We start from the raw sequence: 15,928 nt of genomic DNA, 5'->3' as shown, positions 1-15,928 counted from the left end.
AATCAGGAAGAAATAATGCTAACACTTCCATTCACATAATGAGCCCTTCTATAAAACAGAAGAACAGCTGACCCTTGAACAACATGAGTTGTTCATAAACTGCATGAGTCCACTTATATGTGGATTTTTTTTCAGTAAATACAGTACTTAAACGCCATGTTCTCTTCCTTATGATTTTCTTAATATTTTTTTCTCTAGCTTACTTTGAGCTTACATAAGAATGTAGTATATAATTAATACATACAACATACCAAACAATGTCATAATGGACTGTTTATGTTATCAGGAAGGCTTCCAGAAAACAGGAGGCTATAAGTAGTTAAATTTTCAGAGAGTCAAAAGTTATACACAGATTTTCAACTGTGTGGGGGGCTAGCAACCCTAACGTCTGTGTTTCTCAAGGGGGTTTTCTTTTTTTTTAACGTTTATTTATTTTTTGAGACAGAGAGAGACAGAGCATGAACGGGAGAGGGTCAGAGAGAGGGAGACACAGAATCTGAAACAGGCTCCAGGCTCTGAGCTGTCAGCACAGAGCCCGACGCGGGGCTCGAACTCACGGATGTGAGATCATGACCTGAGCCGAAATCGGACACTCAACTGACTGAGCCATCCAGGCACCCCTCAAGGGGGTTTTCAACTGTGCATGTTTTCAGCTTTCCACTGTACACTCTCTTATTTACAAGACAAAAAGTATATACAACTTCATATGCAATATAATCACGTATCTTTTTAAAAGAGCATTATAAAAGAAAAAAGAAATATTAAAATATGAGCAATAGTAATGTCTGGGTGGTGGTTTGGTCTTCCTTTTTCTATTATTCAAGTTTTCTTTTAAAAACATGGCCTACTTTAGGGCACCTGGCTGGCTCAGTCATTGGAGTATGCGACTCTTGATTGCAGGGTTATGAGTGTAAGACCCATGGTGGGTGTAGATATTATTTAAAAATAAAAATAAAAAACCCCCAAAAACAACAAAAAATAAATAAATAAAATCATTAAAAAAACAAACAAACACGTGGCCTACATATACAAATGGGGGCACTTTTTTTTAAAGATTCTTTCTGCTGGTTCTAACACTGTGAGCTCAACTACTTGAACACCAAACAATCCCAAACAACGGTCAATATTCAGATACTTTAAAAAAGCAAAAGAAAGGGCAGATATGATAAAATGATACTTTCTCCCACTGTCTGGTTGAAGACCCCATACCTTAAATGAGCGGATGGAGGCTATTCCACTATCTGGCTGTCTCTGGTAATCATAGCGTGAAAAGGGCCCCTTCAGCACAGCCCCTGTATGCTTCAAGTCCACATTTTCTTCCACAGCAATGTTACCCCAGTGAGAGACCTCGATGACTCGGGTCATGCTGGTGATGGTCAGGAAAGGGCTGTTGTTCTCATAATGTACTTTAAAAGTATCCTATAAAGGAAGGAAACAAGTGACAAATGAATCAATACTAGTTTCAAATAAACTGGAGACAATCCATGTATCAGCAACAGAATGGTTAAATTATGGTATATCTACTGTGGGCCACATTCTAAAATGATGCTTACTGGAACTTTTTACTGGCATACAGAAATAAACATTCAGGATATATTATTAAATAGAAAAATAGGATACACAAAATTGCTTTAGGTTCCAACATAAGTATCATTTGTGGGTTTTTTTATTTTGTTTTGTTCTTAATATGAAATTTATTGTCAAATTGGTTTCCATACAATACCCAGTGCTCATCCCAACAGGTGCCCTCAATACCCATCACCCACCCTCCCCATCATTTGTATTTTAAATTTTTTTTTTTTTTAACGTTTATTTATTTTTGAGACAGAGAGAGACAGAGCATGAACGGGGGAGGGGCAGAGAGAGAGGGAGACAGAATCGGAAGCAGGCTCCAGGCTCTGAGCCATCAGCGCAGAGCCCGACGCGGGGCTCGAACTCACGGACCGCGAGATCGTGACCCGGGCTGAAGTCGGATGCTTAACCGACTGAGCCACCCAGGCGCCCCTCTTTTTTTTTTTTTTTAATTTTTTTTTTCATTTGTATTTTAAAAACAAAAACTTCTATGCTCCACTCATCTTATAGCCACCATATGAGTAAAAGGACAAAAAAAAAAAAAAAAAAAAAACTGGAATGAAATACATGAGAATCCCAAGTAACAGTTATAGATTATTTCTTTCTCCTTGTACGTTCTATTTGCAAAATTTCTACAATGAGCTTTTTAAGTTGCCTTTTAAATAATTTTTCCAGTTTTAACATAAAATGAAACCTTAAACTATAATAAAGAAAAAGTGTGACTAGGTAATATTCATGATCTAATAAAGACATGATCTCTACCCAATGAGCTAGCAAATAACCTCAAAACTGAGGATGATTCATAACATTACTGAATTTTTCTAGCACATAAGAAGACTTATAAAGAAAAGTTCATGGAAGACTTTTTCAGCTAACACATATGGAGCTAACATGTTATCTGGTAGTCACTTTTATGAGCTCTAAACAAATGTATGATCATTTAATGCTCAAAACAACACAGTGAGGTACTACCCATCTCATTTTACAAATTAAAAAAACCGAGGCCCAGCAGTTTTAACATATTCAAGGTCATAAATGAATCTAAGTGGCAATACTAAGTCTTCGGGTCTTCAACTCTGTAGTTCTGGCTCCGCACTCCTCCACAGTAAATACTGCCTCCCAATGACATCTCAGAGAATTAAAGGAAATACTTTTGGCAATTCCTCCTCCACTTTGCCAATTTCACCACTGAAATTAGTATTAATTCCTCCCAATCACTAAGTAATATAAATGCCCCTCTATGAATACACACCTGGAACCTTAAAAAATGGTATCTAAAAGGACAGAAGGATCAAAAAAATACCCTTCTTCCCCAAAAGACCATGAAAAGGACACTGTATTCATTCTCATATATCCTACTACTTTATTCACTCATTCTAGGACTGGATTTTTAAAACTTCAACTTCATCCATATCGTATTATTTAATGTCAATAGTGACAAGGGTGCAAGGAAACCAGCAGTTTCTGACTGCTGATGCCATGATAAATTGGCTTAACCCTTTGAAAAACCACTTGGCAATATGCATCAAAAGATTTTTAGGGGCACCTGGGTGGCTCAGTCGGTTAAGCATCTGACTTCAGCTCAGATCGTGATCTGGCGGTTTGTGAGTTTGTGCCCCACATCAGGCTCTCTGCTGTCAGCATAGAGCCAGCTTCAGATCCTCTGTGTCAGCCCCCCCCCTCCTCCCCCACTTGTGCGTGCGGATGCCCTTTTTCAAAAATAAACATTCAAAAAAAACATTTTTAAATGTTCATATGCCTTAATTTAAAAACTTTTACTTCAGAAAATCTATCCTATGGCTGACAAACACATGAAAAGATGCTCATCACCCAACATGAGGGAAATGCAAATAACTACAGTCAGGTATCATCTCACAACTCTTGAGAAAGGCTAAACTCAACAACACAAAAAACAGGTGTTGGTGAGGATGCGCGAAAAGGGAACCCTTGTGCGTGCACTGTTGGTGGGAACGCAAACTGGTGCATCCACTCTGGAAAACAGTGTGGAGGTTCCTCAAAAAGTTAAAAACAGAACTACCTTATGATCCAGCACTACTGAAACTACGGGGTACTCACCCCAAAAATACAAAAACACCAATTCAAAGGGAAACATGCACCTCTATGTTTATAGCAGCATTATTTACAATAGCCAAGATATGGAATCAGCCCAAGTGTCTGTCAACCAATGAATGGATGAGATGTGGCATACACATACACAACATAATATAGTGCTTAGCAAAATAAGTCAGCGAGAGCAAGACAAACACAAAACAATCTCTCTCTCTCTCCTTTTGAGAAGAAGGGCACTGCCAGCACAAAGACCCATGCAGGGCTTGAACACACAAACCATGAGATCATGACCCAAGCTGAAGTTGGATGCTTAACCGACTGAGCCACCAGGCGCCCCAAGAAACAGGTTCTTAACTATAAAGAACTGGTGGCTATCAGAGTGGAGGAGGGTGGGGGGATGGGTTAAATAGGTGAAGGTGATTAAGGATTACACTGGATGCAATGAGCACTAGGTGTTGCATGGTTTAATCACTGCATTGTACTCCTGAAACTAATACTACACCGTATGTTATCTAACTGGAATTAAAGTAAAAACTTTAAAAGAGGGGCGCCTAGGTGGCTCAGTCAGTTTAGTGGCCCACTTCGGCTCAGATCACAATCTCACGGTTCGTCAGTTCGAGCCCCGCATCGGGCTCTCTAGCAGCGTGGAGACTGCTTCAGATTCTCTCCCTTCTCTCTCTGCCTGTCCCCTGCTCTCTCTCAAAAATAAACAAACATTTAAAAGAAAATCTACCCTAACAATATATAAAAAGTCATATGCAAAGATATTAACGTTATAGTATTAAACTTTTTTTTTTTTTAATTCAAGTTAGTTAACATACAGTGTAGTAGTGGTTTCAGGAGTAGAACCCAGTGATTCATCACTTACATATAACACCCAGTGCTCGTCCCAACAAGTGCCCTCCTTAATGCCCATCACCCATTTAGCCTTTCCCTATCCACCTCCCCTCCAGAAACCCTTAATTTGTTCTCTGTGTTTAAGACCTCTTACAGTTTGCCTCCCTCTCTATTTTTATCTTATTTTTTCTTCTCTTCCTCTATGTTCATCTGTTGTGCTGCTTAAATTCCACATATGAGTGAAATCATATGAGACTGATCTTTTTCTGACTGGCGTATTTCATTTAGCATAATACACTCTAGTCCCATCCACGCTGTTGCAAGTGGCAAGACTGCACTCTTTTTGATTGCCAAGTAATATTCCATTGAGTATATATACCACATCTTCTTTATTTGGGCTCTTTCATAATTTGGCTATTGAGTTCTATTTTTTTTTTAATAATTTATTTTTTTTCAATTTACATCCAAGTTAGTTAGCATATGGTGCAACAATGATTTCAGGAGTAGATTCCTTAATGCCCCTTATCCATTTAGCCCATCCCCCCCCCCACACCCCCCCCCCAGTAACCCTGTTTGTTCTCCGTATTTATGAGTCTCTTCTGTTTTGTCCCCCTCCCTGTTTTTATATTATTTTTTCTTCCCTTCCCTTATGTTCATCTGTTTTGTTTCTTAAAGTCCTCATATGAGTGAAGTCATATGACATTTGTCTTTCTCTAATTTCACTTAGCATAATACCCCCTAGTTCCATCCATGTAGTTGCAAATGGCAAGATTTCATTCTTTTTGATTGCTGAGTAATACTCCATTGTATCTATATACCACATCTTTATCCATCCGTCGATGGACATCTGGGCTCTTTCCATACTTTGGCTATTTTTGACAGTGCTGCTACAAACATTGGGGTGCATGTGCCCCTTCGAAACAACACACCCGTATCTCATGGATAAATGCCTAGTAGTGCAACTGCTGGGTCGTAGGGTAGCTCTATTTTTAGTTCTTTGAGGAACCTCCATACTGTTTTCCAGAGTGGCTGCACCAGTTTGCATTCCCACCAGCAGTGCAAAAGGGATCCTCTTTCTCCACATCCTTGCCAACATCTGTTGTTGCCTGAGTTGTTAATGTTAGCCATTCTGACAGGAGTGAGGTGGTCTCTCATTGTGGTTTTGATTTGTATTTCCCTGATGATGAGAGATGTTGAGCATTTTTTCATGTGTCAGTTGGCCATCTGGATGTCTTCTTTGGAGAAGTGTCTATTCCTGTCTTTTGCCCATTTCTTCACTGGATTGTTTGACTTTTGGGTGTTGAGTTGGATTAAGTTCTTTACAGATTTTGGATTCTAACCCTTATCGGATATGTCATTTGCAAATATCTTCTCCCATTCCGTTGGTTGCCTTTTAGTTTTGCTGATTGTTTCCTTCACTGTGCAGAAGCTTTTTATTTTGATGAGGTCCCAATAGTTCATTTTCGCTTTGGTTTCCCTTGCCTCCAGAGACATGTTGAGTAAGAAGTTGCTGCGGCCAAGGTCAAATCTGACGTTTAGGTCTTTCATCCATTTTGAGTTTAGTTTTGTGTATGGTTTAAGAAAGTGGTCCAGATTCATTTTTCTGCATGTCACTGTCCAGTTTTCCCAGCACCACTTGAAGAGACTGTCTTTATTTCATTGGATATTCTTTCCTGCTTTATCAAAGATTAGTTGGCCATACGTTTGGGGTCCATTTCTGGGTTCTCTATTCTGTTCCATTGATCCGAATGTCTGTTTTTGTGCCATAGTATTAAACTTTTTAAAACCTAACTGTCCACCATATAGGAAACTTGGCAAATATACTGTAAGATACACTAAATCATAGGATCTTAAGTGGCTATTAAAAACGGTTTACAAAGGTAATGTAAAATGTTTACAGAATATCCTAGGAGGCAAAAGTATCATGCAATACTTTATACACAATATGATTCCCACATTAAAAAGTCCCTATGCTTAGAAAGGACTCAGTTACGACAATGTCAAAAGTGGATGTCAACTGGCATTACATTTTCCTCTATATTTGCCAAGTAAGTATCTCATGAACATTTTATTATTTTAAAATGAAGTAAGAGGGGTGCTTGGGTGGCTCAGTCGGTAAAGTGTCCAACTTCGGTGCAGGTCATGATCTCTAGGTTTGTGAGTTTGAGCCCCACATCAGGCTCTGTGCTGACAGTTCAAGAGCCTGGAGCCTGCTTCAGATTCTGTGTCTCCCTCCCTCCCTCTCTCTCTCTCTCTGCCCCTACCCCACTTGTGCACACACATACATGCGTTCTCTCTCAGAAGTATTAAATGAATAAACTTTTCAAAAAATATAAAAATTGTTAAGTAAATAAATAAAATAAAATGAAGTCAAAAATCCAAAATATTCAAAATTTAAAAGCCTATGTAGGAGAATAAACAAACCTCTGTCCTTAACATGAAATGAATGGTCACTCAGTTTTAAGAAAAAGAAATAAATATGCAGTTAGAGGAAACACAACCCACAGAGTGGCCAGTCCCTCAGCTCCAGAAGTACGAGCCCCCAGGACTCTCTATCCACATGTTTACTACACCAGGAATCACAGAGCGTCACTCTCACTCCCCCACAAAACCCATGGGGCCACAGTAAACACAGGGTGCTAATTTTAGAGAAATGGGGGAACATAAATACATTTACTACAGTCTACATATATTCATAGAAAAAAAAATTAGAGGGGTGTCAGGGTAGCCCAGTCGGTTAGGTATCCGACTTGATTTCTGCTCAGGTCATGATCTCACCATTGTGAGATTAAACCCCACATCACATCAGACTCTGCACTGAGCACGGAGCCTACTTGGTATTCTCGCTCTCCCTCTCTCTCTCCCTCCCCTGCTCACACTCTCTCTCTCGAAAATAAATTTATAAACTTAAAAAAAAAAAATTTAGAAAAATAAACCAAAAACTAGTATACATGGTCACCAAGAACAGACAGAAGGTAAAAGTGGAAGTTAAAGTTCTCCCAATATACCATCATTTTATAAAATTAAATTAAAATAAATTCTTAACAGTTGAAAATGACCCAAAATGAATAGCCCTAACTATGTCAAACTGACATCTGAGAAAGAAATAATTATTTCAAGTGACATTAGAACTATTTTGACTGTACATCCTCATTAACATATGTTCTAAACACAGAGATGAAAAGAAGTCTTAAATATCCATGTTATTTTTTTTTTTTAATGTTTATTTTTGAGAGAGCAAGTGAAGGGGAGGGGAGCAGAAGATCCGAAGCAGGCTCTGTGCTGACAGCAGAGAGCCCGATGTGGGGCTTGAACCCATGAACCATGAGATCTTTACCTGAGCCAAAGTCAGGATACTTAACCAACTGAGCCACCCGGACACTCCTCCATGTATTTTATTTTATTCATTTTTTTTTCCTCCATGTATTTTAGAGATGATAAACAAGTACATGGGTTGAAATGACAGGATTCCTCCCAAGATTTGGTTTAAAATATTACAGCAGAGGAAAAAGAGAGCGCTCAAGTGCAGTAATATTGTGAAAACCACTGAATCTAAGTGATAGGTGTATGGGAGCTTATACTATTTTCCATACTCCTGGATATGTTTGAACTTTCCTGTAACAACAAAGTCTTTTTTAAGCCTTGACTGCTCCCTCTGTATTTAAGGCCCAACGCCTAGGCTCAGTAAGGCAGACTGCCTTATGACCCCAGCAGCCACCCCAGCCAGCACAGCGCCCGGTCTCCCATCCCCAGACCTCTACCCACAATGCCTTGTCCTTCTCCCCCAACCCCCACTTCAGCTCTCCAAATGCTACCTCCTTATTTTGTATTATTATTTTTTCATGTGAGTATATTTGCTAACACTGTGCTACACACAACTGCCCACCGTCCCTGGAAGCTACTTTATTTGTTACTCTAGTCTTGGAGGAGTCATTTAGCTTCACCGAGTCTGTTTCCTCCTCTATACCTAGAGGATAAAAACAAATATTTTAACTATGTTTTTTAACTATGATTCAATGAAATGAATGATCATACTGAATACACTAACTACAGAGCCCAGGACAAAAGACAGTCAGCAAGTTGTTCTCCCTTCCCAAATCCCCTTCTCCTCCACTGCCTGCATGCATTTAGGAAGTTAATGCCTCTGGGCTCACATTTAATTTCATGTGATGGGAGTTCTGTTAGTATAAGACTCTGGGCCTTTTTGTCCAGAGGACCCATACACCCTAATTGTAAATTTGAGAGGGATGGACAAGGCATGTTCTGTCCAGCTCCTCTTCTCCGTCTGGCATACTTGCCCACAGGCAGTTTGAGATCTCACTTCATCTGTTGGCAAGACTTCCAAGGGGAGAGACCTGCCTTGGCCCATCTTATTTGTACAGACACTACTGTCTACATTTGGGGTTCGGTATTAGGAAACCTCCTGCAGTACCTGCAGATAAACTCTGTCTCCTTCAACCTCAGCAATCTCTAGTAATCATTGTCATTGGCTAATATTAGCCTTTGTCAGGTCCTAAATTCTTATGCAGTAATTCGGCTCAGCTCATGTGTCACTGCCTGAAAAACTCCAAGTTGCAAAATTTATAAGGTTCATTTGCCATGTTTTTCCTTATTAGAGCCTTTTGAAAAAATCCTCCTAAACCTCCGAACCTCTATCTGTACTCCCAAAATGAGAAAGGTGACCCCCATGGAGTCATTTCACAGCAGGTGAAACTAGTAGTTTCACAGCCAGTCAACTAGCAGTCACTCCAGAAGAGACTCTCTGAAGGAAAGAGAGACAGAATGGACTCCACACAAGCCTACCTGACTATAAGCAGGGATGTCTCTGAAAGGTCCATAATCCAGGACGTCCTCAGAGCGCGTGGGATTCCCCAACTTGGTGTAGCTCTCCACATTTCGGGAGGCAAGCTTCACACGCATCGTCTGTGTCTTAGTCAGATAGGGAGAGTAGAAATAATGGTTCCCCTCGAACACTACAAACTGTTTCTCTGACTGGGTGATCTGGGTCGGATACGGCTGAAGCACATGGGTATAGACTGTCTCCACGATGACTGAAACCTTGGCCCCAGGATCGAGAGCAACCGGGAGCTTGACTGTGAAGAATCTCCCACTGGAGGAAGAACAAGGCAAGAGAATTAAGAGATGAAGGGTTTTTGAAAACAGGGCTAGCAACTCAAGGTCACAGCAACATTTTGTACCAAAGACAAAACCAGTTATCTTCAAGAGATCACCTTTAACCTACTAATTTAAGCCTTTTAAGACAAATGTATGGGTATTATTTCAAAGTTGTTTATAATAATAATGGAGTACAAAACATAAAAGTCCAACAACAGGATAATAGCTAAAAGCATTACAGCAGAGGAATTCTGGCAGCCACTAAAAAAGATGTTTGGATCTGTAGAGATATTAAGCATTTCCACATCCGATGCAAATAACAGAAATCAGTTTACAAACAACACAGTATGATTCCTTCCTAAAGTATAAACATATAAATATATGTGAAGAAAAACATTACAATGAATGTTTCTGAAATGTTAATGGTAATCGTCTCGTGGAGGTTAAGCTTCATTTTGTTATTTTTTTCCAATCCGTTTTATGAGCTTGTTATCACTCTAATAACTAAAATAAAAATTAAGCTACTAGCATTTTAAACAAAAAGAGATGCCCTGGAAACTACTAAAATCCAGAAGATATTAACTCAAAAATGAACCTGAGTTTTCTAAGCCAGGAGATAATTTTTGGTAGACTCAGAAACCGTCAGTGGAAAATTAAAGGCATTTAACATGCTTCCATGCAATTTGTCCTCCAAGGTCAGAACGTGGATCACTTTTGCTGACACGCCTTGAAGAACTGACATGTGTTCATCAGTTACACCATCACACATCCTATCCCTACTCTAAAGTACCCACTCAAAATATAAGCCCTACACCTTTTCCCAGGGTAGTCTTAACCAATTCTTGGCTTCAAGTTGCTTCTCTTCCCACACTCTGCCCTGAGCACTAAACTCCTATTTTCAAATGTTCACTAGACAGCTCTACTGACCACTGAACACACCTGTATCATTCATGATCCTGATTCCTTACTCTGTTATTACCACCATCTAACCATTTCTAAACCAAACCCTCTGGCATGTTCTGATGCCTCACTCTACTCCATCCTCAATATCTGGTTAATTCTGCCTTAGAATGTCACTCAAATTCATCCCTTCCTGGCTTTCCACTGCTGCCCACCTCAGTTCAAGCAACTCTCCCTTGCCTAGATCATTGCATCTCTCCCTAATTAACCCCCAAACTCTTTCTCCCTCCAGCCCATCGACACAATGTGACACAACCCCACCTTTTCACATGACATGTCCCAGCAAAACTGAATCTCACTTTAACAATCTTTCAGTGCTCCAGGGTCATCATTAGAAACATCAATTCTTACTGCAACTCAGAAGCACCAGCTAATGAAGGTGTCTGGTTGATAAAAGGCTGGGCAGACAGCACAGAGCTGACTATACTGGTGTATAAGTAGATTTTTTCACGGATCAGAACAAAGATATTTCAGTGGTCGCATTAGGGCTGCAGGATAAATGACTTGTTTAATGTTGCCATTAAGCTTTACATAGATTAATAAATTTAAAATGATCCCATTGATATACCATTACATAAAATTTTGTATGAATGAGCAAATGCATAAGAAAAAAATTGTTATTGGGGCACCTGGGTGGCTCAGCCAGTTAAGTGTCTGACTTCACCTCAGGTCATTATCTCATGGTCCATGAGTTCAAGCCCCAGGTCGGGCTCTGTGCTGACAGCTCAGAGTCTGGAGCCTGCTTCAGATTCTATTATCTCCCTCTCTCTGTCCCTCCCCTGCTCCTATTCTGTCTCTGTCTCAAAAATAAACATAAAAAAAGAGAAAGAAAGAAAGAAAGAAAGAAAGAGAACAATAATTAAGTCATATTCTCATTTTTTAAAAAATTCAAAACTAATGAGAAAAGTTTTTAAAACTCTGCCAAGCAAAAAAAAAAAAAAAAACAAAACACCACACACACAAACAAAAAAACAGAAACAAACAAACAAACAAAACCTCTGCCAAGCAGGGAGACCGAACTTAACACTTTCTAAATTGTATGGGGACCAATAGCTGTAAGGCTCAATGGTTTGCTAGTTAAGAATCAAATTATTTTTCTTCTTTTTATGATAAACTGCAGCATAAGCTAAAGCTATTTGCCTGAGCAAACAGGATTTCTTAGCACTACTGGCATTTGTGAGTGGAGAACTCTCTGCTGGGAGGAGGGACTCATCCTGGGTATTATAGATGTTTAGCAGCATCCCTGGCTCTACCCACTAGATGCCAGTAGCACCCCTCAGCTGTAACTAAAAATGTCTCCAAAGATTGCCAAATGTCCTGGGCAGGGTGGGAGCAGGACATGACCATTCCCTCCCCCAGTTAAGAATCACTAATCTAGGGGCACCTGGGTGGCTCAGTTAAACGTCTGACTTCGGCTCAAGTCATGATCTCACAGCTCATGAGTTCAAGCCCCATGTCAGGCTCTGTGCTAACAGCTCAGAGCCTGGAGCCTGCCTCTGATCTGTGTCTCCCTCTCTCCCTGTCCTTCCCCTGCTCGCTCGCTCTCACCCTCAAAAACAAAATAATAAACATTAAAAAAAAAAAAAAAAAAAAAAGAATCACTAACCTAAAAAATTTCTTTTGGGGCTCCTAGGTGGCTCAATTAGTTAAGCATCTGACTTCGGCTCAGGTCATGATCTCATGGTTCGTGAGTTCAAGCCCCATGCTGGGCTCTGTGCTAACAGCTCAGAGCCTGGAGCCTGCTTCGGATTTGGTGTCTCCCTCTCTCTCTCTCTGCCCCTCCCCGGCTTGCACTCTATCGCTCCCTCTCAAAAATAAACAAACATTAAAAAAATTAAAATATGGGAATGCAAGCTGGTGCAGCCACTCTGGATAACAGTATAATATGGGGGTTTCCTCAAAAAATTAAAGATAGAACTACCCTACAACCCAGTAATTGCACTACTAGGTATTTATCCAAGGGATACAGGGATGCCATTTCGAAGGGGCATATGCACCTCCATGTTTATAGTAGCACTATTGACAACAGCCAAAGTATGGAAAGAGCCCAAATGTCCACCGACAGATGAATGGATAAAGAAGATGTGGTATACATAAACGACGGAGTATTACTCGGCAATCAAAAAGAATGAAATCTTGCCATTTGCAACTATGTGGATGGAACTGGAGGGTATTATGCTAAGCGAAATTAGTCAGAGAAAGACAAAAATCACATGACTTCATTCATATGAGGACTTTAAGAGACAAAACAGATGAACATGAAGGGAAACAAAAATAATATAAAAACAGGGAGGGGAACAAAACATAAGAGATGCTTAAATACAGAGAACAGAGGGTTACTGGAGGGGTTGTAGGAGGGGGGATGGGCTAAATGGGTAAGGGGCACTAAGGAATCTACTCCTGAAATCATTGTTGCACTATATGCTAACGAATTTGGATGTATATTTTATTTATTTTTTTTTTAATTTTTTTTTTTTGTAATGTTTATTTATTTTTGAGACAGAGAGAGACAAAGCATGAACAGGGGAGGGTCAGAGAGAGAGGGAGACACAGAATCCCAAGCAGGCTCCAGGCTCCGAGCTGTCAGCACAGAGCCTGACATGGGGCTCGAACTCACGGACCGTGAGATCATGACCTGAGCCGAAGTCCGACGCTTAACCGACTGAGCCACCCAGGCGCCCCTGGATGTATATTTAAAAAAAATAAAATTTAAATAAATAAGTAAAATAAAAATAAAAAATGTTTTCTTCCTACATCATTCATTCAACAAATATTTCAGTGCCCAGTATACACCATGCAACATACTGATAACTGCTGAAGCTGTGTGATAAGATATACGAGGGTTCTGTATTCAATTCTTCCTGCTTTATATGTATTTTGGAAAATATCCTTAACAAAGTGTTTTACAGTAACTAAGAAGTGCCAGGCCCCTTGCTGGGTGCTGAGGTTAAAGCAGAGAACAAGGTAAGCCCAACCCCAGCCTTCACAGAGCTCAGTCTACCTCATGCAAAGAAACATCACTTTCAGTGCCCTGAAGGCTCAAGAAGAGGTAAAGGGGTAAGAGCTACCTGCCCTTTGGAAAGAGAACGGTAGCAACAACAAATGGGTGGCTATTTGTTGAGGCCAACGGCCTGGAGTTCTCACATACCAGCTCTCCACCCATTGGCTGGGGATCCCTATCCCCACAGGGATCAGCAGACTACCACACACTATATTAATTGAAACAGCCTCTAAAACACCGAACACTGTATTTATTTCCGAAGCAACTATCCTACCTTATGATTCCTACCGCGATCTGATAACCTGTAACAAGAAAAAGATATGCAGATACTCTGTTTGGTAGCTTACCTTTTACCCTTAATTTTGGTTTCTCGTACTTCTAGATTGTTCTCTTCCTCATCTTCTCCCTTCACCTGTAACAGGACAGAAGAGGTTATTCTTTTTTTTTTTTTTTTTATGTCTTTTGTCTCTAAGTTTGAGTCAACAATTAACTAACTGCCTCAGAATGTCCACAGTGAAGTACTCAAACTACCAGAACTTTTTAAAGACTGAATTCTGGTTTCAGTAATGTTTTTTTTTTCGTCTGAAACATAAGAACATTGCCAAAGACTTACTTTTGCACTGAATAAGCTGTATAATGAGCTCTATAAGTACCTAACATTCTCCTGAATGATCAAATACACACATATAAATAAAAATTAGGCTTGTGGCAGGTACTCTCTCTCAAATAAACTTTAAAAAACAATTTATACTCACACTTTACATTTCCAAATATAAAGGCAATGTTTTCTTCTTCATTTACATTCAAATACACATGTGCACAGAAAATAAATAGGATTATTTACTGTTGTGGTAGAAAAGTCTCCCATGGGGCTAAAACTGGTTATACTTGCATAAAAGAAGTCAACAGTGGCCTAAGCCCTTGGGGAGAAGGAGCCAACAGCCACTGCTTATCACACTCCCTTATTCTTATCCTTCACTGCACCAGATGTATAACCAGGAAGAAAATATTAACTCCAGCAGGCTGCAGGGTCTATCCCAGAGTAGACACCCTGAATCGTGAGACTGTAGAACAGACTATAAGGAAAACACTCATGCACACTGATCTCTCTGCCAACCCAACCTCTACTAAAAAAAAAAAAAAAAAAAATTAAGACTACTTTTTGGGCTGAAGAACTTTTTCCCAGTAGGGTACACAAAACTATAACAAAGAAGAAGCCATTTTTAACATTTTTTAAATTTTTTTTAATGTTTATTTTTTAGAGAAAAAGTGACAGAGTACAAGTCAGGGAGGGCAAAGAAAGAGGGAGACACAGAATCTGAAGCAAGCTCCAGGCTCTGAGCTGTCAGCACAGCGCCCGTGGGGCTTGAACTCACAAACCGTGAGATCGTGACCTGAGCCAAAGTCAGATGCTTAACCAACTGAGTCACCCAGGAGCCCCTATTTTTAATATTTTTAAATGCCTAGGGCATCGGGCTGGCTCAGTCAGTTAAGCTTCTGACCCCTGATTTTGGCTCAGGTCATGATCTCATGGTTCATGTGATCATGGTTAGCAAGACTAGAGCCCAAGTCAGGCTCTGCGCAGCTTGGGATTCTCTCTCCCTCTCTTTCTGCCCCTACTGCACACGCGCTCTCTCTCTCAAAATAAGTAAACATTTTATAAATAAATAAGTAAATAAAAAGGGGTGCCTGGCTGCCTCAGTGGGTAGAGCATGCAACTCCTGATCTCAGCGTTGTAAGTCCCAGCCCCACTTCGGGTATAGGGATTAAAAATAAAATCCTTTAGGGGCGCCTGGGTGGCGCAGTCGGTTGAGCGTCCGACTTCAGCCAGGTCACGATCTCGAGGTCCGTGAGTTCGAGCCCCGCGTCAGGCTCTGGGCTGATGGCTCGGAGCCTGGAGCCTGTTTCCGATTCTGTGTCTCCCTCTCTCTCTGCCCCTCCCCCGTTCATGCTCTGTCTCTCTCTGTCCCAAAAATAAATAAAAAACGTTGAAAATAAAAATAAAATCCTTTAAAAAAAAAAAAAAGATAATAATAAATAAAATGCCTAAAAGTAATTATACAGCCATCCTCAATAAAGCTCTACAGGCTAATAAAAACAAATTTCATCACTTTGGAATTTTATCACAATGGTAACATTCTAGTACACTCGTGCTTATCACTATTCAATTATATGTTGATTTGTCTTAATAAAAGATATTAATTAATAAAAGATCAGAGAGACAAAAGATCTCAAATATAGGGTCATACGACAGGACAAATACTAAGATGGGTCCTGGTACTAAGATGAGGAACCACTAGCTCCTCATCAGTAATCACCATTGTCCCTTCAAACCAGTTCCTGATATTCTACATGGAGGGCTGAAGATAACCT

The 15,928-nt window shown here is 40.1% G+C and overlaps 1 protein-coding gene across 1 annotated transcript in view; it reads right to left on the bottom strand.

The window, feature by feature from the left end:
• RPN1 (ribophorin I) overlaps positions 1-15,928 on the bottom strand; it is a 30,559-nt gene that overhangs the window by 12,685 nt on the left and 1,946 nt on the right. The window contains exons 2-4 of the mRNA XM_019430995.2: positions 13,903-13,967; positions 9,283-9,589; positions 1,210-1,419 (exon numbers count right to left, since the gene is read on the bottom strand). Of these exons, the coding sequence (XP_019286540.2) occupies positions 1,210-1,419; positions 9,283-9,589; positions 13,903-13,967 (582 nt within the window). The remainder of the gene's footprint in view (positions 1-1,209; positions 1,420-9,282; positions 9,590-13,902; positions 13,968-15,928) is intronic.

This window comes from Panthera pardus, unplaced genomic scaffold (genome assembly GCF_024362965.1).
Source record: "Panthera pardus isolate Hobbes unplaced genomic scaffold, ASM2436296v1 HiC_scaffold_8, whole genome shotgun sequence".
Lineage (NCBI taxonomy): Eukaryota > Metazoa > Chordata > Mammalia > Carnivora > Felidae > Panthera > Panthera pardus.
This window is presented reverse-complemented; position numbering and strand designations above follow the sequence as displayed.